This window comes from Porites lutea, chromosome 8, assembly GCF_958299795.1.
Source record: "Porites lutea chromosome 8, jaPorLute2.1, whole genome shotgun sequence".
Lineage (NCBI taxonomy): Eukaryota > Metazoa > Cnidaria > Anthozoa > Scleractinia > Poritidae > Porites > Porites lutea.
Window position 1 is genome coordinate 31,659,095 of NC_133208.1, and position 27,743 is coordinate 31,686,837.

Sequence of the window (27,743 nt, forward strand, 5' to 3'; positions counted from 1 at the left end):
CCCATGCCCTCAGAATTCCATAATCGTGAACCCCCCCCTCTCCTTCAGAATTTCCGTTTTTTTGGAAGTACATTTTCGACTTAGCAACGCCTATATGAACAAACGAACAGGAATTTATGCCTCCTCAAGGCTGTGATCTAGCAGCCCCAGGCGACAAGCTTTACTCTAACCTACCGCCAGGCGCTGTGCAAACTCCTTTTTAGGTCCGAATTTGGCAATAAAAATAAACACCACTAACGGCAATTTTACTCCTCTTTGTTTTCTTGTGCTGTTTTGACGTTTACAAAGCAAAATAGCTCAAATTCAGACTGTTAAAATCTTTCGGCGGTCAAATATACCGTCGAGTCGTGTTGCTTCCTTTTATAGGTCATGTAGTGTGCACAAAAAGTGTTCTAATCTGACAGGCGTTCCTTGGAAGCCAGGGACTGGTGCGAGTTTTTTTACTGTTCATCGGACGGGAGTAACAAGAAGCTTGCAAGCAGTAAGATACATATTCCATTTTTTTTTCATGTGAAAAGAAATTCATCAAGGTTAATGTGAAACCCACGTTTTACTGTTCACTTCTATAAGTTATGAGCGTAAACACGTGTCTGATCTATCGATGCTTGTCTTCTGCTTCCGCGGTCATACGTTCGTGGTTTATTTACGAACTACAAAAGTCCACAACAATAGCGTTTTCAAAGAACTCACTCTACACTTTCTACTCCAGAAATCCCACCTGTGAAATTCCCCCATGCCTTCGGATTTGCAATCGTAAATACCCCCCATGCCCTCAGAATTCCATAATCGTGAACCCCCCCTCCCCTTCGGAAATCCTAAAAGCCGTCCGTAGTATGGTATGGATATTTTCTGGAATCGCCCAATCAGCAACCAGAAGACTAGACTTGAAAACAAAAAGCCAGTGAGATGGAGTGTCACACCTCCCTAAATTAAACTGACATCTAGAGTCAGGGACCATGCAGGGGGTGTGGTTGGTGATCTTTAGCCCCCTCCCCCCCGCCCACTTTTTCGGATGGTAAAATAGGTTTTTTTTTTAACTTTGGTTACCCAGATCTGTCACTTACCACACAAACAAAACACACCACAAACAGAGAGCAGACAAACTTTGTCTTGTAGCTGTTGCCAATTAGTTGTTAGTTCCTAATGACAATCGGAAGGGCAACTTTGGCACCTCCAGAGAATCCGACTTAAAAATGTCTGGCTGACACTCAACTGTCGCGTGTGTTGGGTTTTGCGTCAAAGTCTATTCGTTTAAATTTCAGTCTAATGTGGGGGCTAGGTTGCAACTAATCTCGTACCCAGATCTCACTCTGTTTTACACTGAAAAGTGAGATCTGGTAAAGGTGGATACAAGGCCATTTTTCATTGGCTCCTGCTAAAAGTTGTGCCGTGATAAAACAAACGCTATGATTGGCTCTTTTAACGGTTCCAAGTTTTCGCGGTTTTTTGGGTGGCCGCTCCAGCTGTCGTGCGACATGGAAGGATCCCAAACTTTGACTAAGTAAGTGCCGGTTGCGTGGAGAGACGACCACGAGAAGAATTTTTTCAGCGATAGTGGAAAGGCGTTACAGTTAAAAAGGATTATTCTTAGAGTATGTGAAATTGAAGTCTCAGAGAGGGACGAACTTCCTTAGTTTTGTTGCAGAAGTTGCCATGATAAAGTTCTACGTCTAAACAAGAACTTAGAAATATTTGCGTCGACCTGCCAGAGTACACAGAAGGAACTTGAACCCGAACTGATAACAAGTAGACAAGAAAACATCAAGAAACGGTCTCGGACGGGAAATACTTCCCAAAGCACCGAAAAGCCAAGAAAAATACCGCACTCAATGGTGACTTCAGCACGAAAACGTTTTCCTTTCGGTAACCAGCAAACGAGCGATCAGGAGGTGCGCATAAGCAATACAAGATGTTCTGCTTCTGCCATACAGGTACTACAAGGAAATCAGGTAAGTCAACCTCGGCCTGAAAGTATTTACTACCGGTTTTAACTTATACTACTGGTGCCTAACTTTAACACGGTCTCAATTCCTTACATATTGAATTCTCTTGTGATTTCAGAGTATGAATGTGGCCTCAGATTCGCATGTGAAAATTTCCAGAATTCCAATGCCAGCTAGTTAAAAGGCCTGTGTGTCATAAAGAACCGGGTAATAACACGAAGGTAAGAATCGTACTGGAATATCACGTTTAAAAATATAGATAAGCTACATAGGCATAAGATGGGCTGCTCAGGATTTCTAGTTACTCATCAACTAAATTGCGTTTATGTACTTTGCAGTCTGTTCCATCCAACCAGCCAACCAAAATCCAACTAGTTTCAACTGTTAATTCCTTCACAGATGGCAGGCATTAAGAACCCAAAGGTACAGAAATAAATCAGTTTGACAAAATTGCCAAAAATATGCAGCTAATTTATTGTTTTTTGATTTTTATTTGTACAGCCCATCCAGCCCACCAAAATCCCCCAACCGGTGCAAGCTTTTTCTTTAGAGAAAGCAGGACTCAATAACCCAAAGGTAATTAAAATGCTTTAAATCAAGTTCTCGTGTGCTGGTAACTCTGTTTGTAAAAGATTATGGTGACAACAAACCAACCACCCTTTGTTCCCTCTATGGCTCTGATGTTGCTTAGATACATGCATAGATTTGTCTGCCTCCCCCCTTTTTTCCCAAATCATGGACCCTTTCCCTATAGACCTATTCGGCTAACTCAATGTTGTACCCAATTGAAATCTCCCGGAGATAAGATTCTTTGTGTATTGTATTTGCATTATAATGTGGCATTCACATTTAAATGATATGTAAATTCCGGAAACAAAACGTTTTATTCCCAAAGGGTTTGAATTGGGTACAACATTGAGTTAGCTGAATAGGTCTATTTGCAGCAGCCGTGGCTACCTCTAAATAATGATCAGTCCCTTACTGCAAGCTGTTGTTGTAATTATTTTTCTTTCCTTTCTTTCTTGCGATAAAAAGAAAATGTATGCATACTGGCAATTACGTACATCTTCTCAAAAATTGTACCATTTTTACTCCTCCCTGCTCATTGCATGTGAATTCTATAATTTGATATGCTATAGACGTGTATGGCAGTTAGAGATGCACCTTCTTAATTTTTGCACCAGGCACTGTGATCTTTTGGGTCTGTGTCATAATAAACTCATTGAAAAAACACAGACCACAATGTTACACATACATTATAATTGCTCTTTGTACAGATAAGCAGAAAATGTGTGACCCCATTCTAGTAAATCTATTGAAAATGCGAGCCCATTTTAGTCAATCCAGCCGTGAAAATGCGACCTCATCCAGCAGCACATCCCCATTAGCCTCGTATATGGAAGTACCTCCCCCGGGGTTCTTTTAAAATTTTCTTTAATTTGATGATGATTGTCATTTTAATTTTTTATTATTATTATTATTATTATTATTATTATCTCAGACATATGGACATTTAGAAAAGAAAGGGGGGTGCTTGTCACACACCTCTATGATCAGTCTACTGGATCTCATGGGAGGACACTTTCATGACAAAATTGTTGAACTGATCAAAGCTGAAAAGAAATTCGACACTGTTAATGACAATTTTAACTGCAAAACAACAGTGTAGAACATGAGGGTAGATCACAGGAACAAGCAGCACAACTGGTTTGCAAGCATTGTTGTTTTTGAGAGGATTGATTTCAGCCACTTGGACAATGTAAGCCCACTTGGTGACATTCAGAATTTTTCTAATGAGAATTACCTCCTTACCTCAGAGGAAATCAAGAAACTTCAGTCAGATTTCAAAGTTCTTGTGGGGAGAATCTTTTTGGATTCTTCAAACAACCTCAATTTGCAGCAGTTAAGAAGCTGGTACCACAGCACATTCTGCACAGGTACACCAATGAAATGAGCTCGAAGTCAGAAGTGTTTCCACTGCTAATTCAATTCAAAGATGAAAAAAAAAATATGCAGATGTGGTAGACATCTGTTTGTTGACTACCATGTTTTTCCACTTGGGTGTGACAGTCGATGACAAAGTCCAGAATTATGGTCTCTCTTTGATTGAACTGTTCATAGTTCTTATGCAACTGAATGACACAATTCATGAAGGTGATGGAGATAGAAATGTTATTAATTGGAAATACCTTTTGTGGGTTTTCAAAGCCAATAACAAATTGTCAAAGTATGCAATTGAAGGAATGTACCTCCTAACTTCAATAAAGTGCATGCTGACCCACCAGGACAATTGGCAATTGGAGTCAATATGCCAAATGATTTAGAAATGGAGCATACCATCAAGAGCACAAAAAATCTGATAACTTCAATGGGGGCAAATAAAACTGAGAAGGCTGTGCTTCAAAGCTCAGTGGCAGTCACTGGAGTCAGTGAATCCCTGCATGCCTATGATGAGAGTCCAAATGTCAAGCCACCATCAACTGGTCACACTAAAAAAAGTGCTGATAGAGATGAAGGCATTATGCTGGGGGATCTGAGGTTGCTAAGGCCATTCAAATGCGACCCAATGCATGAGCCTCATCCTTCATTCCCTGTTCTGCTGAAGAGTGTAAGAGAGAAGATTGACTTGAGTGAATTCTTGCGTTGGCTTGAAAATCACAAGAGACAGCTTGCAAGAGGTCAATCTTTAGTTCCTGAAAATGAAGAATCTGAATCGTCTGATGCAGATGACTAAGTAAAGTACACATGTCATAACAAAAGTAGAATTTTTCCTCATCTACTGCGTTAAAAAAGAGGAACTTTAAAATGGAATTCAGTTCAGTTCAATTTATAGTTTTAGGATGTACAAAAAACAAGAAAATTTAATGGTAATGGTGAGGAAGCCCAAGGGAAGCCACTTGGCTGATAAGGAATGGGCTCCCTCAGTTAAATTATCACAACAAAATATGATCAGAATTATTTATGGTACCTAGAATGTTTTGCAGATTTTCTTACAGAGGATGTTAAGCCTATTTGGATGTGACATTACTTATAATCTGTACAATCTTTTCTGCATGTTCTTTTCTCCAAACCGGTAGTTTTTCCATAATTCTGTCAAGAGAACAGAGTTCTTGAAGTGTTGAACAAACATCATCAATTACTGTCATTGTTAATCCTGAACACATACTTAAATTCAAATAGTTATCGCTGGCCTCAATTTCTTCTTTGTATTTTATAAGCTCTGATTTTATATATTTCACCTGTTTTCCAGAAAGAAGAAATTCATTATCAGAGATGTGAATGTTTTCAAGGGCCAAAACATCTTGATGTAGCTCAACACATTCAGAGCACTCACAGTCAGTTCGACATATGTTACAGCAGCTGTGTTTGTCTCAAGCACTTGGAATGCCAAAACCAAAGTGGCTAAGCACAATTTTTCTTCTGCAGACATTTTCAGGGTTTTTACAGTAATCTCTCATAACAGGTTGCATTCCTTCAACATTTGCACCAATATCATTGTTGTTGAAGTAAAGAGTTGATGTGGCAGGCCTCCCGTCTCTTCCAGCTCTCCCACTTTCTTGAAAAAAACTCTCCATAGTTCGGGGTACACGAAAATGAATTATCCTTTCAACACAAGGAGAGTCAACCCCCATGCCAAATGCCACTGTAGCAAATATTACTCTCTGTTTGTATGACTCTGAAACAATGCTGCTAATAAGTTCATGTTTCATTTTGTCTGTCTGTGGCGAGTGAAATTGAGCAAAAAGCCTGTTTTGAGGAATTTGGGGAGCCCCAATAGGGTAGAACTGGTGATCCCCAAGCTTTCTCTCCAAAAAGGCATACCCAACTCCACACATTTCTAATGATGAGTAAATAATAGTGACAGGCATTTTAATATTGACAATAAAAAAAAAAATTAATGAGTTCATCTGCTATGGGTGAAAGAATTTCTTCAAACTGGTTAAAGTTACTTTGCTTAAGATAGGATGGCCTTTGCTGTACTTCATAAAAAATGTTAGGCCTGTCAGGATTTGTAATTACAAGTTTGGGATCTTTCATGTTCAGACTTTTCATAATGCTTGTTTGATATTCCTTTGTTGCTGTTGCCGTCATAGCAACAATCTTAGCTGTGGGGAATACCGAGGAAAGTGTTCCTAGTTTTCTGTAGTCTTCTCTGAAGTTATGCCCCCCTAAACAATGAAACACAAAGTAAAAATGCTGTAGTGATACACTGAAATGCTGTTATACTTGCCACTAGAATAAGAGAATTTGGCCACAAGAATTACGGATAATGACTACATGAAAGGGGACTTTCAAGTAACTAAGCCGTTATAGTAGGGTCGAATTAAGAAGAAAAAGGCTGCAATAACTTTGTTATTAGTAACAGTATGGCCATGTAGTTATAATTATTAGCTTTTCACCCTTTAAGCCCCAGTGATGAAATTTCCCTTAACTGCTTGTAGGTGTACATTTTTCCTAGTAGCACTATACAGGGGTTGCTGAAATGTCAAGAAGCTTAGCCACTGGTAATCTCTTGGCCTCTGCTTGATTGGAGGTCATTATTGGGGCTTAAAGGTTGAACGTTCACTTTTCTGTTATTATTATGTGATGAAAAACTGAAAATATTTTGTTTAACCTGCTTAACATTAATAAAATAATATTTATCACATAACATTCATGCAAATATTAATGCAAGCTGCTCAAGGTCAGGTAAATGGCACCATCCAGGAATTTAGCATCTCTAAGAGTGACATTTTTTAAAGTTTTGGACAACAAATTATTTTAGAATTCCCAGTCGTATTGTTTTGAACATAATTTTTACTTTAATTTCCCACCAGCTTTCTGTGATGGACTTGGGTCATTAATTTACGGTTAGATTATACTGTGTTTCAAACATTCACTGTCGCTGTTAAACAATGAGATGGAATACTTAGGGAAGTTAGAGATTCACACTAGTGTGAAAGGAGGACACACAGTTGCACTAAAAATGAATGACATTCAATTTGAACTGGCCACAGATATGCATTGGAAAACAAATGGTGAAGATAAGCATCGAGTTGCAACTGAAATGAACCCAAACAGTCATTTGTACCTTGTAAAGACTTCTTTTGCTTGTGTGCTTTGTTGCCTTAATATAAGTCATTAATTTGATCATACTTGGAGAACAGAACTGTTCCTTTCAAATTTTAAAGATGTGCATTAAATTTGAGAAAACATATCACATGATACCTCTTGAGAGCATTAAAATTTTACACATTGAGAAAACAAAGTCTACAAGCATAACAGGCCTATAACTATTAGTTTTTTGGTGATCTGATCAAGGCACCCATCAGAAGCAATTGAAATACCAAGATAGCTGCTTTTGGACATAATAAAACCTTTTCATTTAGTTGATCTAGCATGTACATTGCATAAGGCAATAAATATCATTACTGCAGTGATGAGAATAGAAACAGCTCATTGTGTCCTTGCAAAGTAAATACACGTAGTAAACTTTGAGTTTCATTGTATAGTTCAAATTTTGGAGTCTGGATACCGGTGTGTGAACATTGAATTCATAAACTTTGTGAAATCTTCATAAAGCAGCAACTAAGGTTGACTGACTATAAAACTAACTTTATGTTAAATACTTTCAGGTGTGAGGTGACAAATGTGATCATGTAACCCAAAAATTTGAGTCTAGGAAACAGGAACTTAACAATAGATGTAGGGGCCATTTTTAGCCCTAACATAAGGGAAGCTTATAACCTTAAAAGTATTAACAAAATGATCAAACAGAGAAAAACAACAGCAAAAAGTAATGATAATCATAATTTACCACTCAATGATGCAATGTGCTTCATCAACCACCACAGCCCTAACATTTTTCTGGTAGTAAGCCGACAAAAAAGGTCTCTACATTGCCTGTTGCTTACTGCTACCTCGGGGTGTGTAAAAATTAATTCAAACTTTCCATCTTGAAGGTCTTCAAGAATTTTCTCTTCAAATGCACCATCGACCTCGTCACCGCAAACACGCAAACTTGTACAATTGACACCAGCTGATTTAAGTTTATTTATTTGGTCATCAATTAAGGCATTCAAAGGAGAAACAACAATGACAATTGACTTGTCCTTCGATGAAAGGTTCCTCGCACTAATTTTATCAAACAGTGACAGTAGCATTTGGTAGATCAACGACTTTCCGTAGCCAGTTGGAGGAACAATTAAACAATCCTGACCTTTAAAAACAATCGACTGTAGTGCTTCTTTTTGTCTAGGCTTCAGTATAAGATTTCCTTGACCTCTATTTCGAAGGACATCTTCAAGAACACTGTCCAAATCCATGTTTTCCTTATGTTTCCCGAACAGTAAGCACGAACATGCGCAGTTATAGCAAGGCCCGTATATCGGACCTCGCTTCTACTGAGCATGATCGAAATCGAACTTTACCAGATCTCCCTTTCCCTTGGCCGTGGGAGATCTGGGTACGAGATTAGGTTGCAACTTGTTGATTTAAGTGCCGATGTAATAATTAAACTTTCGGCTATAAGCTGAGACCCCCTCTAGAGCCCAAATTTTAATTCACTTCAGTTTTAATTTGTGTAAAAATCGCTCGGCTTATAGTCGAATAAATACGGTATTTGTATTACTATTGGCAGGTTTAGATGCATTTATAGCCATTTCAGAAGACTTGAATTTGAAATTTTCTCGGGAGAGCATACCCCCAGACCCCTCTAGTCTGCTCACACTTACACATTTGCATTAGTCCCCCCCCCCCCCCACCCCCACTTCCCCACTTGAAAATCTGCTCCATGGGAGAATTGGTCCTTCCCATTTTGTAGACACTTTCTTTGATTTCCTGTAGGCTGGATACCTCTTTGTAAATATGGTCCAAACTGTGTACATCTGCTGGCACTTACTCACCTTTATCAATGACTGGTCAGTTTCAGCTCAATATATGGTTTATTACTTAAAATTAAGATTATTGGTGACTCTCATGTTTGTTTTTAGTTTGGTGAATGGGCGGATCAACTTGGGGATGGGCGGGCAGTACTGCTGGGAGAGTACATCAACAGGTAATAAATACAGCTGTAGGTTCAGCCTAATAAAGCACCATAAAACAGCTAGCATCGCAAGGTATGTATACTTGGCACCAGCTGTGCAGAGCAACAGCTATCACATACCTAGTTTGGAGCTGGTGGTTGCTTTTATAATACATTGCAATGATCTTAACATTTTATGGCATTTGCTGCCCACAATCTTAAGACCTCGCTTGCTGCTTGAAGCTATGCCATGGTAAAACTTCAATATAGAGGCAAAACCAAGCTGTCTGTGGCTGCCAGTGACTAGCTGATAATGCTGTATAATAATTAACATTATTATCGTAGAGATAAAATGTCAACCTTTACCATGTAACAATAATTATTGCACACAGTGTCATATTTTTATTGTTTAGAAAAGGTGAGAGGTGGGAACTTCAGTTGAAGGGCTCTGGCAAAACTCCATACTCAAGGTATTGTTACAGCAAGTGCTTAAGCTTTACACTTAAAAATTAACTGTCGATAACAGAATTTTTTGGGTCGTGTTCATTTATTAGTGAAGAGAAAATAATTGTAAGCTGTGTGCAAATTTATAAGACATTCTACTGACTGGGGTTTGCAAAACTTAACAAATTCAAAAATATTTAAGGCTTGTTTTAAATCATCCATGTTGCCAATTGACAATGATCCATGTCTCACTCTAAACCTAATAAATGTCATGTCTTATAAATATAACAATCTTTGTCTGCTTAATACCTGTGATGGGTCTTTAATAACATCTAATTAAATGGTTAGTAATGATCCACAGCGTATCAGACTATGTTCAGCTACCTTAATACTTGTTACTAGCTGATATCATCATTATAGGAATTACATTTTTTATGGACCCTCTCAAAGAGGGAGGCTAACAAGAATCATGAGCTTAAATCAGAAATAACATTGATCTTATGATATGAAGTTGTTACTTTGATGCATTAATTAAGCTTTAGTTGCCTTTCCAGTACCTCTACACAAGTTTGAATGGTTCAATTTTTTTTTGTTTCATTCAGGCATGGTGATGGTCGAGCAGTCTTAAGATCATCTGTGCGGGAGTTCCTTGCTAGCGAGGCCATGTTCCATTTGGGTGTGCCCACAAGTAGAGCAGCCAGCATTGTTGTAAGTGAGGATAGAGTATGGAGAGATCAGTTTTATGATGGACACCCCATGCGAGAGAAAGGTAACGGTATTTCATAAAGTCATATTTATAATAGTAATGTTAAATTTTGTAATAATATCATTATAGAGGAATAAAATGTATTAGAACTGTGGGGTGAAAATCATTAATTGGGCTTCATTTTTTTAAATTTTCTCTTTCAATCAAAGTAATCCTGTCAGTACAATAGCCTCTGCTAACTATACTGAAAAACAATTATCGCTTAAACATTTTGCCAAAGAAAATTATTGTTCAAGAAAGAAATAGGGTCATTCCACAGTAATTTGGACAGAAAATATCAAAAATCAAAATTGTTTGTTTCACTCAATTTCTTGACAAATTGAAAATATACTAGTTATAGTATGTGAAAATGGTAAACTTTGTTTGTTGTCAGTTGTCGTGTATGCATAAATTATCATCAATTACCATATACAGTGAAAATAGCTGTTGCGGAGGGGAAAGTTAAATGTGTTGCTGATAACAAATTATTAACAAAAATTTTGCTGAGCTGGTATGGGACAAAAACTACTTAATGCAAAGTTACTTTAGTATTGACCAACATTGATATTTTCACCATAATGACAGCAGCAGACAATGTCATGGATGCTGTTTTCCCCTCCGCAACATTTTGAGGCCTGATAGTTTTATTTTCAGGCTAACAAATAATTAATTCAACTTTCTGTTTTCATATCTTCTAATTTTTTACCAAGGCTTAATTTTATTATGTTCTAATGGATTTCACGTTTTTAGCTGAATTTGATAAAGAATGATTAGTTTCTGTTGCGGAGGGGAAATTTTGTTGCGGAGGGGAATTCTGTTGTGAGTTTGTACTCAAACAATGCATTGTGGGATAGCTAAAACCATGTGTTCAAATTCAATATGGCTTTCTTGCTGAGTTGAGAAGTATTGAATTTTAAAAAATGCCTTCTAACACTGAAAGAAGTAGAAAGTTCAGAAAGAAAGTGAGAAGTGACCCTATTAAAAATAAAAGCAATTTTACTGTCACGCCAGTAAAATGTAGTTAATGGAACGTGACGCTAGTTATCAGTAACCCATTCATGGCGGTTCTTTTTCAACAAAGCAATTGTGTAGTCAGGTTGTCAAGGTCAGCGAGCTCTAAGATGCATTGTATTCTAGCATAGAACTTTACGGCCTTGTTGTCTTAAGCAGGCTAGTACGAGCCACAGCATTGGCCAATATTTTCAAAGCACTATTCATGGCTAAGAGTTTGCACATGCAACGCTGAGCTGTCTTGTAGTACAGCCTTTTCTACTGGCGATGCCAGCAGACATGCGTCTAGCTAGAAAAGCGTAGAACAACTGTTCAGGGGGTTCCAGTGTTCAGCAAGGTTTAGGCGCTCAGTATACTATTCTTGTAAAAATTTTCCCTCCCTAGCTCCCTCCCTTTGGAGACGAGGTTTGGGCTTTGTTTTGTGCTATGCCATCAAATAAACTAGGGACACTCCTCGCAGTGCGGTTAAGTCTGTGCAGGGACTTCCCCCAAGCTTGTTGGCTGCATTGCCGTTTAATATCGCCTGCAAACAGGTACTCTTGTCTGATCCAGCACGTACTGTATTGCATTCAGCTCGTAGTGCTGGGGAGATAAGTGAGGTTCTTTTAAATTTGCTCACGCCATCGCCGGAAGTCGTACACGCTAACCTAGCGCACGGCAGTGCTCCCCCATTATCGCCAACTTGTCATTATTTGTTTTATAATTAAGTCACTTCGCGTTAGACATGCATCATAAAGGAGCAGAGACATTAATAAATATAAAGCCAATGTAAAGTTGTTGAAGTTCATATATTAAAATATGGTCGTTATAATTAGGTTTTCGTGGCTTGTTTTATGAATACTGAAATGTGGACACATTTTCCCCTCCGCAACTTCCCCTCCGCAACAGTGGATGGTGGTCTTGGATCCTGCCTCACTGAAAAAGAGCTGTACATTTAAGTTTCCTTTTATGATTCTTGTAATTAACATAAGTTGATAAAATGGAAAAAACCAGTGAGCTTAGGATACCATTCCAGAATTCATAGAAAATTAAGAATGAAATAAAAAAACTTTGAACACGGTATTTTCTGTTCCCCTCCGCAACAGCCCTCTTTTGATGGTCTGCGAGCTAAATAATGCATTTAAGAGAAAAGCATGAGACTAGAAATGATAGCTCCCTAAAAGACATAAAAACTCCCTAAATATCCAGAAGTAAATGAAAAAACTTATTACACTACAACATGATTAGTGTCTCTGAATTTCCCTTCCGCAACAGACGGAATACTGTGGAATGACCCAATACTGTCATATGTCATAAATAGTATGACTTAAAAATATCATATTTCTTAAAAATTTTGCCAAAGGAAATTATCGTTCAAGAAAGAAATACTGTCATCAGAAATAGTATGTCTTGTAGGCAGCAATCCATAATTTGACAATCATGTTATGTAAGATAATTGTGATAATTATGTGATACGTAGTACAGACTGTACGTGTGATGAAATATTCTAAACCAATACTACTCCCTCCTACACGTACATTCTCCCCATTGCTTCAGTTGTTCAACATGACAGTAGCTTTAAAGGGGCGGTGGAAACAAAGAAAACAGATTAGTGATCATTTTTTTCTGTAACACGCAGCTGCAATTGTTCTACGTTTGGCAAAATCTTGGTTTAGGATTGGCTCTCTTGAAATTTTGGCATCCAATGGCGAAGAAGACCTTCTGAGGTGAAGTTCCATTTGATTTCTTAGTTATTTGAAGAATTTACGACAAGGCTTCCAGTTGCTTTTCTTGCTTTTAGTGTTAACAGTTATTTCTTGAATGCGACACTTTTATAGTCGTCCTTTTTTGTTTTCTTTAAGAAAAGTTGTGGACTTTGTAATCGAGGAACACTTTCCAGACTTATCGAAGAAGACTGATAAATACCTGGTAAGAGAGCAATAAAGTCTTACATGCGACCGCTTGGCTGGGTGCGTGTGTAATTATAGGTTGAACCTCATGGGGACGGAAGAAAGTGGCCGTTGTAAAGAGGTGGTCGCTTTGGAGACTTAGGGAGCTTAAGCAACAACCACGGCAATGGCTACAAAAACGTCACTGAAAAGTGTAGTTTCGCTGTTTCAAACTTAATCGCGCTTATTCTATCTCATTCAATTCGTCAAATCTTGGCAATTTTTTCTGGAGTTGAGTTCTAGAAGGCTGTATCGAAGTTCAGAAAAAGAAGAAGAAAGTCGTTGCCTTGTCTCCACAAAACGTGAAATTAGGCATTTCCACGTCGGAGTCGTGCAACGACGGTAAAGAAATATACAAAAAAGCGTGATGCACGTGCAAAGTTGTTGTTTTGCCGATCTAAATTAATTGCTTTTTCGCCGTTCTCGTTGACGTCGCCGTCGTCGTTGCTTAAGCTCCCTAATATGTAGGAGTCCATGTATGGACTGTCCGCCAGAAAGAAACTGCTCGTTGCAGAGAGGTGGCCGTTAGTGGGGTTTCGACTGTAGTTCGTGGGAAATTGAGCAGCCAGGAAGTTCTTTAGGTTTTGTTTTCCCTTCTTTTTTCTCGAAAGTAGCCAGTGGTCATGCTCATAGAAGCAGGGGCAAATGCCTGGTCCCTGGCCCTTTGTGACATTCTTGACATGTACATTGCACAGGCTTGAAATGCAGTATTGCAATTAATTATTATTTGGTTGGTAGGAATTCTTTTCGAAAGTGGTGTCGATGACGGCAGAACTTATCGCCAAGTGGCAGGGAGTTGGGTTTGCTCATGGTGAGTTACAGCAGTGGTAAACAAAGGTTCGGCCACCTTGGAAACCGGTCGTTTGGATACAAAATCGTTTCAATACGAACTCAAGCAGTGAAATTACACAAAACCTTCGTCTAGTTTCTCTAAACGACTTTGTATGGAAACGACCGGTAACCCTCTTTTTTTTTCTACGTCAGGTTTCGTTCGTTTTCCCTGGTTTCTTCTGAGGCACCAACAACCTAAGATCACATCAAAGCAATGGCCGTGCGATGGCTAATTGCGTTATAATTGCATGATTTTCCAGGTTTACTTTAGTAAAACTTGCTCTCTACCTTATCATCATCCCTAAAATTGCTTGCTTTCAATCCTGAGCTTCGCAAGCCCTCAGAATGGATAACTTTTCAAAACTGTGGGTGTTTCTCAAGCAGAAAAAAAATAACGTGATATTAGCCATTTTATAGACTCTTCATATGAAAAAGATAGTGACGACGAGCATCTTGTACTACATTGACGCCCTGCACGAAAGATTTTGTTTGAATTTTGTTTTTCGGGAATTCATGTGTTTTGTTTTCATTTCTTGTAGGTGTCTGTAACACAGATAATTTCAGCCTCCTATCCATCACAATAGACTATGCCCGTTTGGATTCATGGACGAGTTTAATCCAGGTATACTCACGTACATAGATGAGCCACTGTTGAAAGACCTTCCTCAACCCACCCTACTTCCCTTATGATACAGTCAACTATTTCTTTATAACGGACACTTGGTTAAAACGGACACGGAGTTGGTCCCTGCCGTTCTTTACCCCTTTTAGTTGACTCTCTGTATGACAGGTAACTCCATAAAACGGAAATTTAGAGGTGGTCCCTGCCCTTCTTTACTCCTTCTGACGGACACCTTTAGTTGTTTCCTGCCTTTCTTTACTCCATTTATTTGACTCTCTATGTTAAGGACTTCTCTTTATTTCGGACACAGTGCTGGTTCCCAAATATCTCCGTTTTATAGCGAAAGTTTTCTTTAGAAAGGTGGTGCCCGTTCTTACTTTCCACTTCCGGTTACTGGTCTCTGAATCCTTGCTTGTATAGGAGAAACATCTTTACAAATCCAAACCATGTGATCGACAAAGACGTTGCGTTATGCGTTGTCATTATCAATGAGCTTTATATTGCTACAGTTTCTTTCTTACCCGACTTCCATCGTCACCGTGTCTGCGAGCCGAGGTTTCTCTCTGGTATACGAAGTCGTTTGCGTGGCTTATACGTCGCCCAGCAACTATATTTTTGTTGTAAGGTTTACAGTTAGTCGTCTTGTTAACAAATTTGTCCTTAAGAATTAATCAGTCGGCTTTATCCACGGCAGATTTCGTTCCCAACACATCAGACGAGGAGCGAAGATACAGTTACAAGAATCAACCCAATGTTGGATTTTTTAATTTGGAGAAATTACTTCAAGCCATGAAGCCATTACTAGAAGATTACAGCGCGTAAGCTGGATAAGCTTTGATTTTATTATTGGTTTAGAAAACCTATCTTGTGTTTATTATAATGATCAATGTGCTTCTTGTCTGTTAAGTGTCCCTTCTACCTTTTTTTTGTAGGATAAGATCGACTTAAGGTACCAACCCGCCCTGCCCTGTCCCTCTTCTTCCCTCCCTTTTTAGTTAAGGGGTCGCGTATTTTTTCTGTTGTTTTGTTTTTAAGCATACGCTCCGGCCGTCTTCAATCGAATATTCTAGAGCGATTGTGAAAGTAAAAACCTACTGTGGGTTAAACGGGAACACGACTCCTCATTAGTTCATTATCCGCCCTCAAAAGTCTGCGAATTCATTAGCAGATACCCGACCCATATATAAAATTCAGCTTAGTAACTAGTAGATCATTTGGTCATCATACATGTAGCTTTTTTCTTTAACTATCACTTTATATATTTTGCAGTGGAGAGAAAATCCTCCTAAGTTACGTGGACTTTTATAATGAAAGGTAATCATAGTTTTATTTCTTTATGAATTAAAAATTCTCTTGACATTTGGGAGTTTTAGCATCGACGACTGCGACGGCTGCGAAAGCGTCACTTTTGAAATGAATTCGCGGTGTTCAAACTTTGTCGCGTTTATACCAATTTGCTGAAAATGTCTAATGTTTGCAAATTTCCCTGGAGTTGATTTCTTGGCGAGCGCATTCAAGTTAAGAAAGAGAAATAAAATTTCGTCGTCGCTTGTTTACGTCCTCCATAAAATGTGAAATTAGGCATTTTCACGTCCTAGTCGTGCAGTAACGGCAAAGAAATGTACAAAAAAGCGTGATGCACGTGCAAACTTGTTGTTTTGCTCAATAAACCCATTACTGTTTTGACGTTCTCGTTGCCGTCGCCGTCGTCGTTGCTAAAACTCCCAATAGGGAACTTAACCACGAGACAACACGGCAACGAGAACGGCAAAAAAGTAATATGTTTTGATTGGCAAAACAACAACTTTGCACGTGCATCTCGCTTTTGACAACCACGACAGCCGTTTCCTTTTTCTTTTTGTGATCTTAGATACACTCCTTTAAAATTCAACTCCCGAAAATATCGCCAACATTTGAAAAATAAAAAATATATGCGATAAGGGCGATGAAGCTTGAAGCAGCGCGAATTCACTTTTTGGGTGACGTTTTCGCTACCGTTGCCGTCGTCGTTGCTTAAGCTCCCTATAATTTTGACCCAGCTGCATGGTGGCTATAAAAAGTTGGCCCGATGTTGAAGAGTCCATGTCAAGAGGATATGGCTGTTTCAGATCACTCCTGTGCTAAAGTTGTCACTTTGTACCTTTACCCAAACACAAAATGCTCCTATAGAGTTACGGAGAAGGTAACAAATAAATTTCATCAGGGAATACTAACCATAATAAATTTTCTGGTGATTTTTTCCAGGCAAACTGCCTTAAAACTTGAAAAAGTTGCCCCATTCTTGCCATGCCTTGCAACAGACTACAGTAAACAGTTTGAAATAACAAAACTAGGCCATCATTTTTTTGGAATTCAATTGATGCGAAAAGAAGTTTTACCTTTATAGAAAGCGAGCAAATAGCGTCCCTTTAATAGGAAATTGTTATTGACAAACTAACTCGCCCTCAGTTGTTAGGAATGTTCACTTTTGGTACTTTAGCCTAATGATAGGCAATTTTCTGAAATAAAAACTTGTTTTTCAGATTTTTGGACATATTTCGTCAAAAATTGGGTCTGCTTAATGTTGTGGACAGCGATGAAAAACTCATTCATTCTTTGCTGTGGGTAAGGATTACCAGTCTGTTATACTAAAGGAATTAATAAGTTCTAAACGCAGCGATACTTTTAAAACCTATTCGAGTCATTAGTACAAAGCTAGTGCGGCAGCTGTTGCCTCTGCCTAATACGGCGGGATACAGGGTGAAAAATATGGTTGTGTAAAGACATTGCCTGCGTCTCCCGGCGAGAAAAGCTCCGGCTATTTCTACACGCCAGCAATCGGGTTGATTGTCGTGTGCGGGCAAGCATATATACTGGAGGACAATGTTAAATGCCGATACCTGATAACTGTCTTTGACTAAGGACGGATAGTGTATTGAGTTTACACAAAAATACTTTAGATAATTGATCATGGATTGAGATTTTCAGGAATGCTGAGATGCCAATTAAATGTTCCGATGAATTTCTGTTTCAGTTAATGTCGACCAGTCGTGCGGACTTCACAATGACTTTCCGCGAGTTAAGTGAAATATCCATACAAGACTTGATAGCAAACCGCCTTCCCTTTGAATCGTGGGCGCTGAAGAATCTAAGCAAACACAAGAACTGGAGAGGCTGGTTAGCCCGTTATTCTGAAAGACTGCAATTGTAAGAAAAAGCGTTTCATTTACTTCTTATCATCTCTGGTGAATTTTTTGCTAGTAATGTTATATACAAAATCCTAGGAACTAAAGAAAGAAAGACTGAAAGAATCCTCCTCGGTCCTGTTTGAAAAGTTTTGAATACGGGCTTAGCCTCTGTCGAAACGGAAAGTAGCAATATTCTGTAATGTACAGTACAAGCCATGGGAATTGCAGCATTTACACGCGTGTAAATTGCGTGTAACATGGCGGATTTACAAGCAAAATACGCGCGTGTAAATTTTTTAATCGCATTTGAACAATTACACGCAGCTTAGATTACACGCAAGATGCGTGTACGTCGTAGGAAATTTTCCTCCCTTACTTTTACACGCAAGTTGCGTGTATTTTTTTAATTGCAGATCTAAAAGAATCGTAAGATACTGATCGTTCACAATCGCTTCACATTTAATTGTGCACTTAACAAACGAAAGCCTATCACTAGAACTTTACATATCCGGTATATTTTAATTTTTCTTATCGCCCCGGTGACCAGGATCCCATACCCTGTAGCAAGCAACTGCCTTCCTCGGCTTCTATCGCAGAGTTTTTTAGCTACAATTAAGAACGCTTTTCCTTTCGAAAATAGAAGCTCCGCTTCGTTTGTGAGCGCATTTGAAGTATTAAATATAAAAAGGGAATACTAATCACAATTAAAGAATTAAAATACCAGTTTTAGGTCTGTAGGTTTTGCTGACTGGTTTGTGGTGATGAACTAAATCGGCGCCAAAATCGTTTTTAAACTAAACTTGCCGGTGAAAACGTCGCAGCACGAGTACATGAAAGTTGCTCACTCCAGGTTATATCAAAATATCTGCGGTACGAAGTTTAGCAGATATTTGTTTTCTGCACGTTCTGAATTTGGTTTTTTCATTGTGTTTTTCAATGAAGTGTTCAGTAGTTACGTAATACGTGTTAATTGCGTTTCATATATAAGTTGTTGTCAGTCAGTATGTTCTTCCTTCGGGTCTGCAACGCCACACGCTACAACACTGTTCTGTTTAACATGAGTGACGCGGAGGACAGCAATGTTCGTTCTCGTCCGAACCCTGAAGTCGTAGATCCTTCTACTGGCGCTGCTATACAGGCTGCCGTTACTCGTTCTATAGGTTCTTTAACCGACAACCTTACACAGGTCATTGAATCTCGGCTTACCGATTTTGCCAAGCGTTTTTCAGAGGAAAACAGTTCGTCCGTTGAGCAAGCTGTTAAGAAGGCGCGTCGCGAGCAATACACGTGCAAGAGAAAGGGTAACCAGCAGCAGTTAGACCATTCCCTCCAGGTGCTGGACAAGCTAGACGAAGCTTCCGACGCACTTAAGCACAAATCTTATGAAAAAGCTAAGGCTGCTTTGGAGTCAGGTACGGAATTAGTGTCCAAGCGTGTTAAAGCAATAAAGCTAGCCGACAAGAGCGAGTTTGGATGGGCGACGGTCAATGAGTATCTATCCGACGAACTCGCCTCTGACTCAGATGATGAGAAGAGAATTTACCGGGCCGAGAGGAGAGCTGAGAGAAAGGTCACTAAGGAAAAACGTCGTCGTGCCCGTTCTGGCGACAAAGGCAGTGGCTCCGCCTCTACATCTCGGGCGACTTCGTCAAGATACGCATCCAGCGATTTGGTTTCACGCCCGGAGGCTAGACCAGCTCGTCGTTTGGGCCCCTGTTTTAAGATAAGTACCCAGCACTTTTTCGCTTTACTATCTTTGTTTCTTTCTTCGTCGATTATGGCGTTACCGCACAGGCCATAATCCAATATTCTCAGTGATTTGCTGCATTTGTGTTTATATTTATATAGGTTAGTGCAGAATATCAAAATATCTGCGGTACGAAGTTTAGCAGATATTTGTTTTCTGCACGTTCTGAATTTGGTTTTTTCATTGTGTTTTTCAATGAAGTGTTCAGTAGTTACGTAATACGTGTTAATTGCGTTTCATATATAAGTTGTTGTCAGTCAGTATGTTCTTCCTTCGGGTCTGCAACGCCACACGTTACAACACTGTTCTTTTATTTTTATGTTATGGATTTTATTTTCATGTTTTTCTGTATGTGTTCCCCTTTTTTCAGTGCGGGGATTTTGGTCATTTGAGTTCCACGTGCTTGAAGCCTGCGGATTCTTCGAAGAGTAGCTCTCGACGCGATTGACTAGATGGCGACTCGTCGACCTGTGATGAAGTTGAGTGTGATTTAATTCATTTATTGTCTTGTTGTGGCGACGAGTTTAGTGCGAAAGGCGGAAGCAGTGGCGTGAAAGGTCGCTTGCAATCTTCGTTTAACTTTTAGGTCGAGACTTTAGATGCAACAGATTTTGTCCTTGATATGATTAGGCGCGGTTACAGATTGCCGTTTGCCGAGTTCCCCTCGCAGTGCTTTTTGAAGAACAATAGATCAGCTCTTCAGCATCCGGATTTTGTCGCTGATGCTATTAGCGAGCTTTTAAGTAACGGCTGCATTGTTGAGCACGAATTCCCCCCGTATTGTGTTAATCCTTTGACAGTCGCTGTTGGGAAGAAGCTTCGCCTGGTTATCGATCTGAGACACGTAAACAATTATTTAGTAAAACCTAAATTCAAGTACGAGGACTTACGATCGCTTTCTCAAGTTCTCGATGAAGGACACTGGTTTTTCTCTTGGGACCTTAAGTCCGGTTACCACCATGTCGATATTTGTCTCGACCACCAAAAGTACCTTGGTTTCGCGTGGCCTTTTTCTGGCGTTGTCAGATATTTTTCCTTTACAGTACTGCCTTTCGGGTTAAGTAGCGCTTGCTTTTGTTTTACCAAGTTAATGCACCCGATAGTTAGGCGTTGGCCTTCTATGGGACACAACAGTTTCATATATTTTGGACGATGGTTTCGGGAGTCGACCAGACAAATGTTCTGCCGTGGCAGCTAGCTTAATTCAACGTAAAGAGCTCTCTTCATTTGGTCTTCTTTGTAACGAGGAAAAATCTCACTGGGATCCAGTTCAAATTGGCGAATGGCTAGGCTTCGTTATTGATACTATTTTAATGTGTTTCCGGATTCCCGAGAAGAAAGTTCTCAAGCTTAAAGGCTTGCTAGATTCTGCGATTCAGGATGGATTCTCTTGATTTCGCGAGTTAGCGAGAATAGCAGGCACTATCATTTCAGCTGCGTTAGCTGTTGGTCAAATTTCTCGTCTTTTGACCAGACAAATGTACTTCGCCATTGAAACCAGATCGGCTTGGGATGACATAATTCATTTTCCTCCGAGCCTTTTACAAGAACTGAAATTTTGGTATTGCAACATCGACTGCTTAAACGGCTATTCTATTAGGCCACCGTTAGCTACGCATACCGTTGTATTTTCCGATGCTAGTGACGTAGCGTTCGGAGGATTTCCGGCTCCGTCGTTAGCGGCATGTGGGAGAGCGAGGATATCGGCCAAAGCTCTACGTTTCGCGAGCTGAAAGCAATTTTTTACTTGTTGCTTTCTTACGTGGCTCAACTGAAACACAAGAGAGTTAAAATCTTCACTGATAATCAGGCCGCCGCCAGAATAGTTGCTATCGGAAGCTCCAAATCTCACCTCCGGGCCCTGGCTATGGATATTTTCAATCTTTGTCTTGCCAACAGCATCGTTCTCGAAGCCCAGTGGATCCCTAGGTCTCTTAATGAAAGAGCAGATCTTCTTAGCAGATTTATTGATAAAGACGACTGGTCCATCAATCCCTCGGTATTTCGACTTGTCGACGCTTAATGGGGCCCTCACATAATTGATCGGTTTTTGTCCTATTACAATGCCCAGCTTCCGAGGTTCAACTCTGTTACTTGGTACTTTGATCGTCCCACAATGGCCTTCGGCCTATTTTTGATTTACAAAGCGCGTCCGTCGGTGTTCAGCGGCTGCCCGAAATTTAAAATGTTAGCTTTGCGGATAGATTTTAGGTGAGCTTTCCCATTTTTGTCTCCCCTGACAGCTCATTATTGTCGGTGTTTTAGGTTTATCTTTTGTTAGCTTCGTTTTGGTATTATTTATTTATTTTATTTTATTTTATTTTATTTTATTTTTATTTTATTTTTTTTTTGTTGCCTGATTTGGCACCGTTATCGTGTCTGCTTTGGCAGTGTATTTTTGCCTGATTTGGCAGCTTTGTTTTGCCTGTTTTGGCAGCGTATTTTTGCCTGATTTGGCGGTGTATTTTTTGCCTGATTTGGCAGCGTCTTCTTGGCTCGGAGTTCGATGTCCGCTTCACTACGCAGTTTGCCTGTTTTGGCGCCGTCAGTTGGCCTTATTTTGTTTTATTTTATTGTTCTACATTTGTTTTATTGAATGTTTGCTATTTTGTTGTATTTTTTACTGTTTTTTACAGCATTGCTGGGCCCAGCCAGTTCGGCTTCCGTTTGTCGTTATTTCTCATTACATGTCGCTTTTACGCTGTGGTACTGTCCGTGCTGCATGATTATGATGCAGCATCATATTTTCTACTGTATTATAATTTTAAATGTTTTGCCTTTTCCTGCCTACTTTTATTTTATTTTTTAGATGTTCTCCAATCCGGGATTTGGAGTGAAGCGAATTCTTTGGCCGATCCATCCTTGCGCAAGCTTGTTCCAGACCTTCTCCATTTACAGTTTGAGTCCAAGGCTCCCTCTACCGTGCAGAAGTATAGATCTGGCTAGATCAGATGGCGTGAATGGACAGATTCTAAGTTTGGCGTTCCAGTTATTCCAGCGAAGCCACTGCACATTGCTCTCTTTATCAGCGAACTTACTGCTGTTTCTATTTCTAATAATACGGGGATATTTCCTATAGAGTCAGTTGTTTATGGTATTAAGTGGGGTCATAGTCTGGCCGGTATTGTAGAATGCCCTACTGGTCACCCCCTTGTTAAGTCGTCCTTGGAGGGTGCAAGAAGGAAGCTTGCTCGTCCTGTTCAACCCAAAGAGCCTTTATCCGTTGACACAGTTTTAAGGATCGCTGAATATTATATTTCTAGTAGTTCGCTTGCCGTTATTCGTTTTCTTTTCGTCCTCTTGGTTGGCTTTGCTGGGTTTTCTCATATGGACGAAATTCGCAATTTGACAGTTAAAGATGTCTCTATTTTCAACGAGTACATGTCAGTTTTTATTCCTAAACGCAAAAATGATCAGTACAGAGAAGGGCATACGTCCTTTCTAGCTAGGTCTCATAAGGCTACTTGCCCAGTTTCTATCACCGAAAGGTTACTTAAGCTTTTCCCTTCAACTTGTGAGTAATCTTCGCCCCTCGTTAGGCGAATCGTTAAAACTAAGTCTAGGGAGTGTTTTCATGCTTCTAGAGGAGTTTCATATTCAACGCTAAGAGACGAATTTAAAAAATTTGTTAAACCATTTGTAGGTGACATTGCTCTTTACGGCACGCACAGTATAAACTCTGGTGCCGCCTCAAATCCTGCTTGTCGGAGTGTTTCCGCTGATCTGCTAGATATGCATGCTGGCTGGAAATGTGCCACTTCAAAGAACAGATACATTAAGCACACCGTTAGTGATCGCTTAAAAGTTGCTCAAACTATTGCTATTTAGTTTTCGTTTGTTTATTACAATTATTTAGTTTATTAGTAGTCTTGGCGGGGGACTTAAGTCGTGCCTGGCCCGCCCCAGATTTCCTATCCCTTTTTCCCCACGGGGTTTTTTAGGTTAGGTTTTTTCTGGCCCCCCTGGCACGGCTTACTCTATTTGACGTTTTCATTTCTATTCTGTACTAGTTGTTTGCATTTTCTTCAATAAAGTGGCGTTATGGCGTTACCGCACAGGCCATAATCCAATATTCTCAGTGATTTGCTGCATTTGTGTTTATATTTATATAGGTTAGTGCAGAATGGGTAGAGTGCGAGCATCCTCTCTTTTTCTTCAGATTTAGTAAGGAGAGTGCACGCGCGCGCAAGCGTTGAGCGGCGTAAGCCCCGCGCGTGGTCATTTGCGTGTCTCGGGCGTTTTGCTCGACGGACCAAAAAAAAGAGAGACTGCTCGTAGTCTAGGTTATGGGCTTCTGCTTCGGTATATAAATGATATTTTGCAAAATGAAGGTTTGGATTTTCTTCGGTTTTTCTGTTTGAACTTTTTTTACTGGTTGAGGTAAAGGTTTTTCAAAATAGTGGATACATATCGCTGAATAGCATTTCGTTAACAGTTACCAAATTGAAGCAGTTTCCTCGTGGACAATCTCAATCTTACAGATACGTTAACCACGCGCGCGTGAAAGTGAGGTGATGGAGGCTTCCTTTAATCGCACTCATTTTGCTTTATCACAAATCGTCGTCGCGCGGGATTTTGATGCAGAAAGAAATACTAACTAACAGGCCAAAATGCGCAAAGCTCATTATATTGAAATTCTCTCTTTCTTTTAATTAGAAATGGTGATCTGGATTCTGAAAACAAGAGGAGACAACGGATGTTAAGTACGCTGCAGTCATTATTTTTATCCTTTCAATAAGCTTCTTTAGACGGATTAAAAGTCAGCTTTTATAGCGAGGCTTATAGGACCCAAGCATTGAAAATCCATTTTTTTTTTATCCTTTTGACCTCACCATGAAGTTGAATATCGAAAGAACTGTCTCTATCTCATATCGTTTTAGCAAACTTCGAATACTGAAAACTTAACTTCAAAAAGCTAAGGCTGCACTGGAAGGCAGTGAAGTTAGTTAATGCAATTGATCTCATGGCTTGCTGTTGAAAATGTCTTTAACGTGGCCCATTCTCATTTCAGAAATAAATCCTCGTTATGTACTGCGTAACTGGATGGCTCAATCAGCAATACAAAAAGCAGAGGAGAATGATTTTTCAGAGGTCAGAAATTTTTGAGTTTTTTTTGTGTGTATGTTTGTTACAATTTGTCTTTCAATGAACAAGTTGAACCCTTGTCGAGGCCCAGAGGATAAAAGCAAGTAACTGAAAGGCTCAAAACATTACTTTCTTACTAACTTTACTTTGGCTAACCGCTTATACCAGATGTGTCGCGGGGAGATGAAGTTTTCTTCCCCCAGTCGGGCTGTCTTTGACGCCCCTAATCCTGGTCTTGCTTGCGCGTCCTTTTGTTTGAGTTATAACTTTACAGCCTAGTGCTGTATGCTTGCTTTACAAGTTGGCTGGTGTTAATTCTTGTTATTTGCCCGATCCATTTAAAGTTCTCTGTTTTTCTATGTGGTGTTGTACCGATTCCGATCCTACCATTTCTCTGATCTTATAATTTCTGATCTTGTCCCGCCGAGTCTTGTTGGCGGCCCTGCGCACTACGCAGCTTCGCAAGTGTCGATCTTGCGCTTTAGTCTTTTTGTGACTATATGTTGTTTTTCTGTATTTTCAAGCCATGATTGTAACTTAATTTAATACACTTTTTTTTCTGGAAGGTTCGGCTGCTTCTTGAAGTTTTAACGAGACCTTTTAATAAACAAGTAAGTTGTAGAATAAATTACTTCAGACGACTTTTCTTTGTGGGCTGCAGTGAAACGTTAATCCACCACCCTCAAGAAATTCTTAATCGTTCATCAACTTTAAGGAAAGTGAGACCTAGACCAAACGTCGAAATTTTCATGAGACGAACCGGCAAACTTAGTGAGTTAAGTTAATGAAAAGTTCGACGTCTGGCTCAGTTGAGTTCGTCTGAATGAGTTTGGATCGTCCATCACGTCCTATCCGTCTACTTCAGACATATAGAACGCCTGAAGATCGTCTCCTGGACAAACGTCGATCTTTACAGGCGATGAACTAAACTGATGAATTAAAAATTTGTATGGTACTGTATATTTAGCCTCGTTCAAGAGAAAATTTATTACTGAACGCCCACAGGCCGGCTGAAACTGCTTTTTGATCTGATTCAATTGATTGGTTCGACGCGTACTAAGTTCGACGTCTGACCCATCAGACGATCTTAACTTAATCTACGTTTGGCCTAGGCCTGATATTCTTTACAATTCAGGTTCGCATGAGGCACAGTCATTTGCGAATTGTCTTTCATTCCAGGTGGTCGCTGAAGATCGTGGGTACTCGTCCCAGCCCCCGCTCTGGGCATCTCAGCTTCGAGTCAGCTGCTCGTCGTAATGGCTGTAGTCACGTAGGTAGGCAGGTAGAGGGATATTTAGTTCGATAAATACATATTGTATTAATTCATAGAATTATCGATTTAAAAAAATGAAAATTTTGAAAGCTAAACTATTTTGTAGTGAACTTATTTGATCATACGCGAGGCGATAATAATGACGATAAAGTTAAAGCAACAGAATTCTTTATGGGTGTACTAACTATTTCTGGGTAAGAAAAAAAAGAAAAAGAAAAAATAATTATCGCGGTTAAGGGAAAAAAATGGTTGTTGCGATGAAAAAACTGTCTAACGTGGAGACAATTGCTCTCGGCAGTATCCGTGAAGAACTACAGCCGAGTCGGCTGGACCAGGGAGCACAGGGGCGGGGAAGGGGGGCGGGGGGCGTGACGCGGGGGATCATCATCATCATCATCATCATCTTTATTTAAAAAAGTAAATCATCTTCTGTTATAGGCTATAAGAAGGTTTACCGCAGAAAATGGTTAGGAGCTATTTTATTTGGCTGCGAGAGTATATTTTGACCGTTTTGACCAGGGTATGGACTCCGAAGATACTGTCTTATCAGTAGGATCTATCTTTAAATTAAGAGGAAAGGAAGGACTAAAAGTTATGGCTGAAACTGCTAACCTCATGAAATTTTGTATTGAAAATATGCTGAACCCTTTCCTGTGGTGTCGCTTTAATTTAAGTACCATTTTCCCCTTTTCACTTTCGAGGGTGCCTCAAATAGAGTGCTGCCTTTAGATAATAAAGGATTAAATTAACTGCAAAAACCGTGGACGAAGATCCTGCTAGTTGTAAACGTTGGATCTCTAGAAAAGAGATCAAATCAGCCAAAATATAAAGAACAAGAACGAGAAGTCCGAAGACTACAGCAAAGCTGATTTAAAACAACGTGTATTGTTGCCTTTAGATAGCAGTCACTAACTGTGGTGCTACAAATAGCGTCATTAAAAAGTACCGCTGATAAGGTTTCGTTTGAATTGTAACACCATAGGATTTCGTCCGATGGCTCTAACTGAAAAAGTTGAAACCGCATTTCATGTTTTTATAACTAGCTCCCGTAATACTTGAAAATCTAAAACTCTACGCCTTTGCCACGAACACTTACAGTCTTTTAAAGTGTGACAAAACTGGATCATGAGCGTTCGCTTATTTCTGTGTTAAAAGGAAAATTACAGCCTTCCAATGTCAAATTTAGATTTGTCAGGGTTTTATTGTAGAAAGGAACAAAAACGGAAGTGCTGACCCCGACGTGATTTGAACACGCAGCCTTCTGATCTGGAGTCAGACGCGCTACCATTGCGCCACGGAGTCAACTATGATGCTAATTGTATTACTATAACAGTTTTAGTACTTGCCTTGTTTTAATCAATGGCTGTAAACACACGACATTGTGAAACGGCATGTTTGTAACGAGGTCTTACTGTCTTGTCAAGTGTGACGAAACTGAGGAGATAGCTTTCACTTATTTTAAGGTTAAAAGCAAAGCTACAGCTTTACAAGTAAAAAAAAAATGGGGTCCTTTTTGATGCACTGGTGTTATTTTGGACAATTGTGTTGCCAAAAAAAAAAAACAACAACAACACTACCACCACCAACAAAAGAAGACAAAGTAAAACTAAATTAAAGGGAAAAGTAACTGATAAGTGAAAATAAATAATAGGGATAACAAAGATGAAGCTGACCCCGACATGATTTGAACACCCAGCCTTCTGGGCCGTGTTGTTCAAAGGCGGTTTAAGATAACCCAGCGTCAGTGCTAATTTTGAATTCAGATATAGAACCTTAAAAAGCAATTTCAGTTTAATTCTTTTGGTCTGCAATTAGGTGATTGAATGCTCTAAAAAGTAAAGGGAAAATTATCCGAGAAAATGCTTTTAAACAAAAGAAAAAGAATCCCGTATTAAAATTTAACGCCGGGTTAGAGCTAATCGGTCTTCGAACAACTGGGCGCTG

At 39.6% G+C, this 27,743-nt stretch overlaps 2 protein-coding genes, 1 non-coding gene and 1 pseudogene across 3 annotated transcripts in view; 3 read left to right on the forward strand and 1 right to left on the reverse strand.

Annotated features, from left to right (window-relative positions):
* Window positions 1–26,075, forward strand: part of LOC140945553 (protein adenylyltransferase SelO-like) — a 27,202-nt gene extending 1,127 nt beyond the window's left edge. Inside the window, 16 exon segments of the mRNA XM_073394566.1 lie at window positions 8,915–8,979; window positions 9,360–9,416; window positions 9,993–10,159; window positions 12,765–12,852; window positions 12,988–13,054; window positions 13,813–13,885; window positions 14,445–14,492; window positions 14,495–14,527; window positions 15,222–15,345; window positions 15,797–15,841; window positions 17,050–17,131; window positions 17,541–17,713; window positions 24,098–24,144; window positions 24,453–24,532; window positions 25,093–25,137; window positions 25,706–26,075. Of these exon segments, the coding sequence (XP_073250667.1) occupies window positions 8,915–8,979; window positions 9,360–9,416; window positions 9,993–10,159; window positions 12,765–12,852; window positions 12,988–13,054; window positions 13,813–13,885; window positions 14,445–14,492; window positions 14,495–14,527; window positions 15,222–15,345; window positions 15,797–15,841; window positions 17,050–17,131; window positions 17,541–17,713; window positions 24,098–24,144; window positions 24,453–24,532; window positions 25,093–25,137; window positions 25,706–25,783 (1,272 nt within the window). The 3' untranslated portion in view covers window positions 25,784–26,075.
* LOC140946815 (uncharacterized) lies at window positions 18,752–22,364 on the forward strand. Its single transcript, XM_073395924.1, has 2 exons — window positions 18,752–19,919; window positions 22,251–22,364. The coding sequence occupies exon 1, from the start codon at window positions 18,752–18,754 to the stop codon at window positions 19,493–19,495; it is 744 nt and encodes a 247-aa protein (XP_073252025.1). The 3' UTR covers window positions 19,496–19,919; window positions 22,251–22,364.
* LOC140946683 (uncharacterized) lies at window positions 21,309–23,269 on the forward strand (annotated as a pseudogene).
* Window positions 26,076–27,029: 954 nt separating the features above from the next.
* On the reverse strand, window positions 27,030–27,101 carry Trnaw-cca (transfer RNA tryptophan (anticodon CCA)). Its single transcript has one exon. It is a non-coding gene; the product is annotated as a tRNA-Trp (tRNA).
* Window positions 27,102–27,743: the final 642 nt, after the last annotated feature.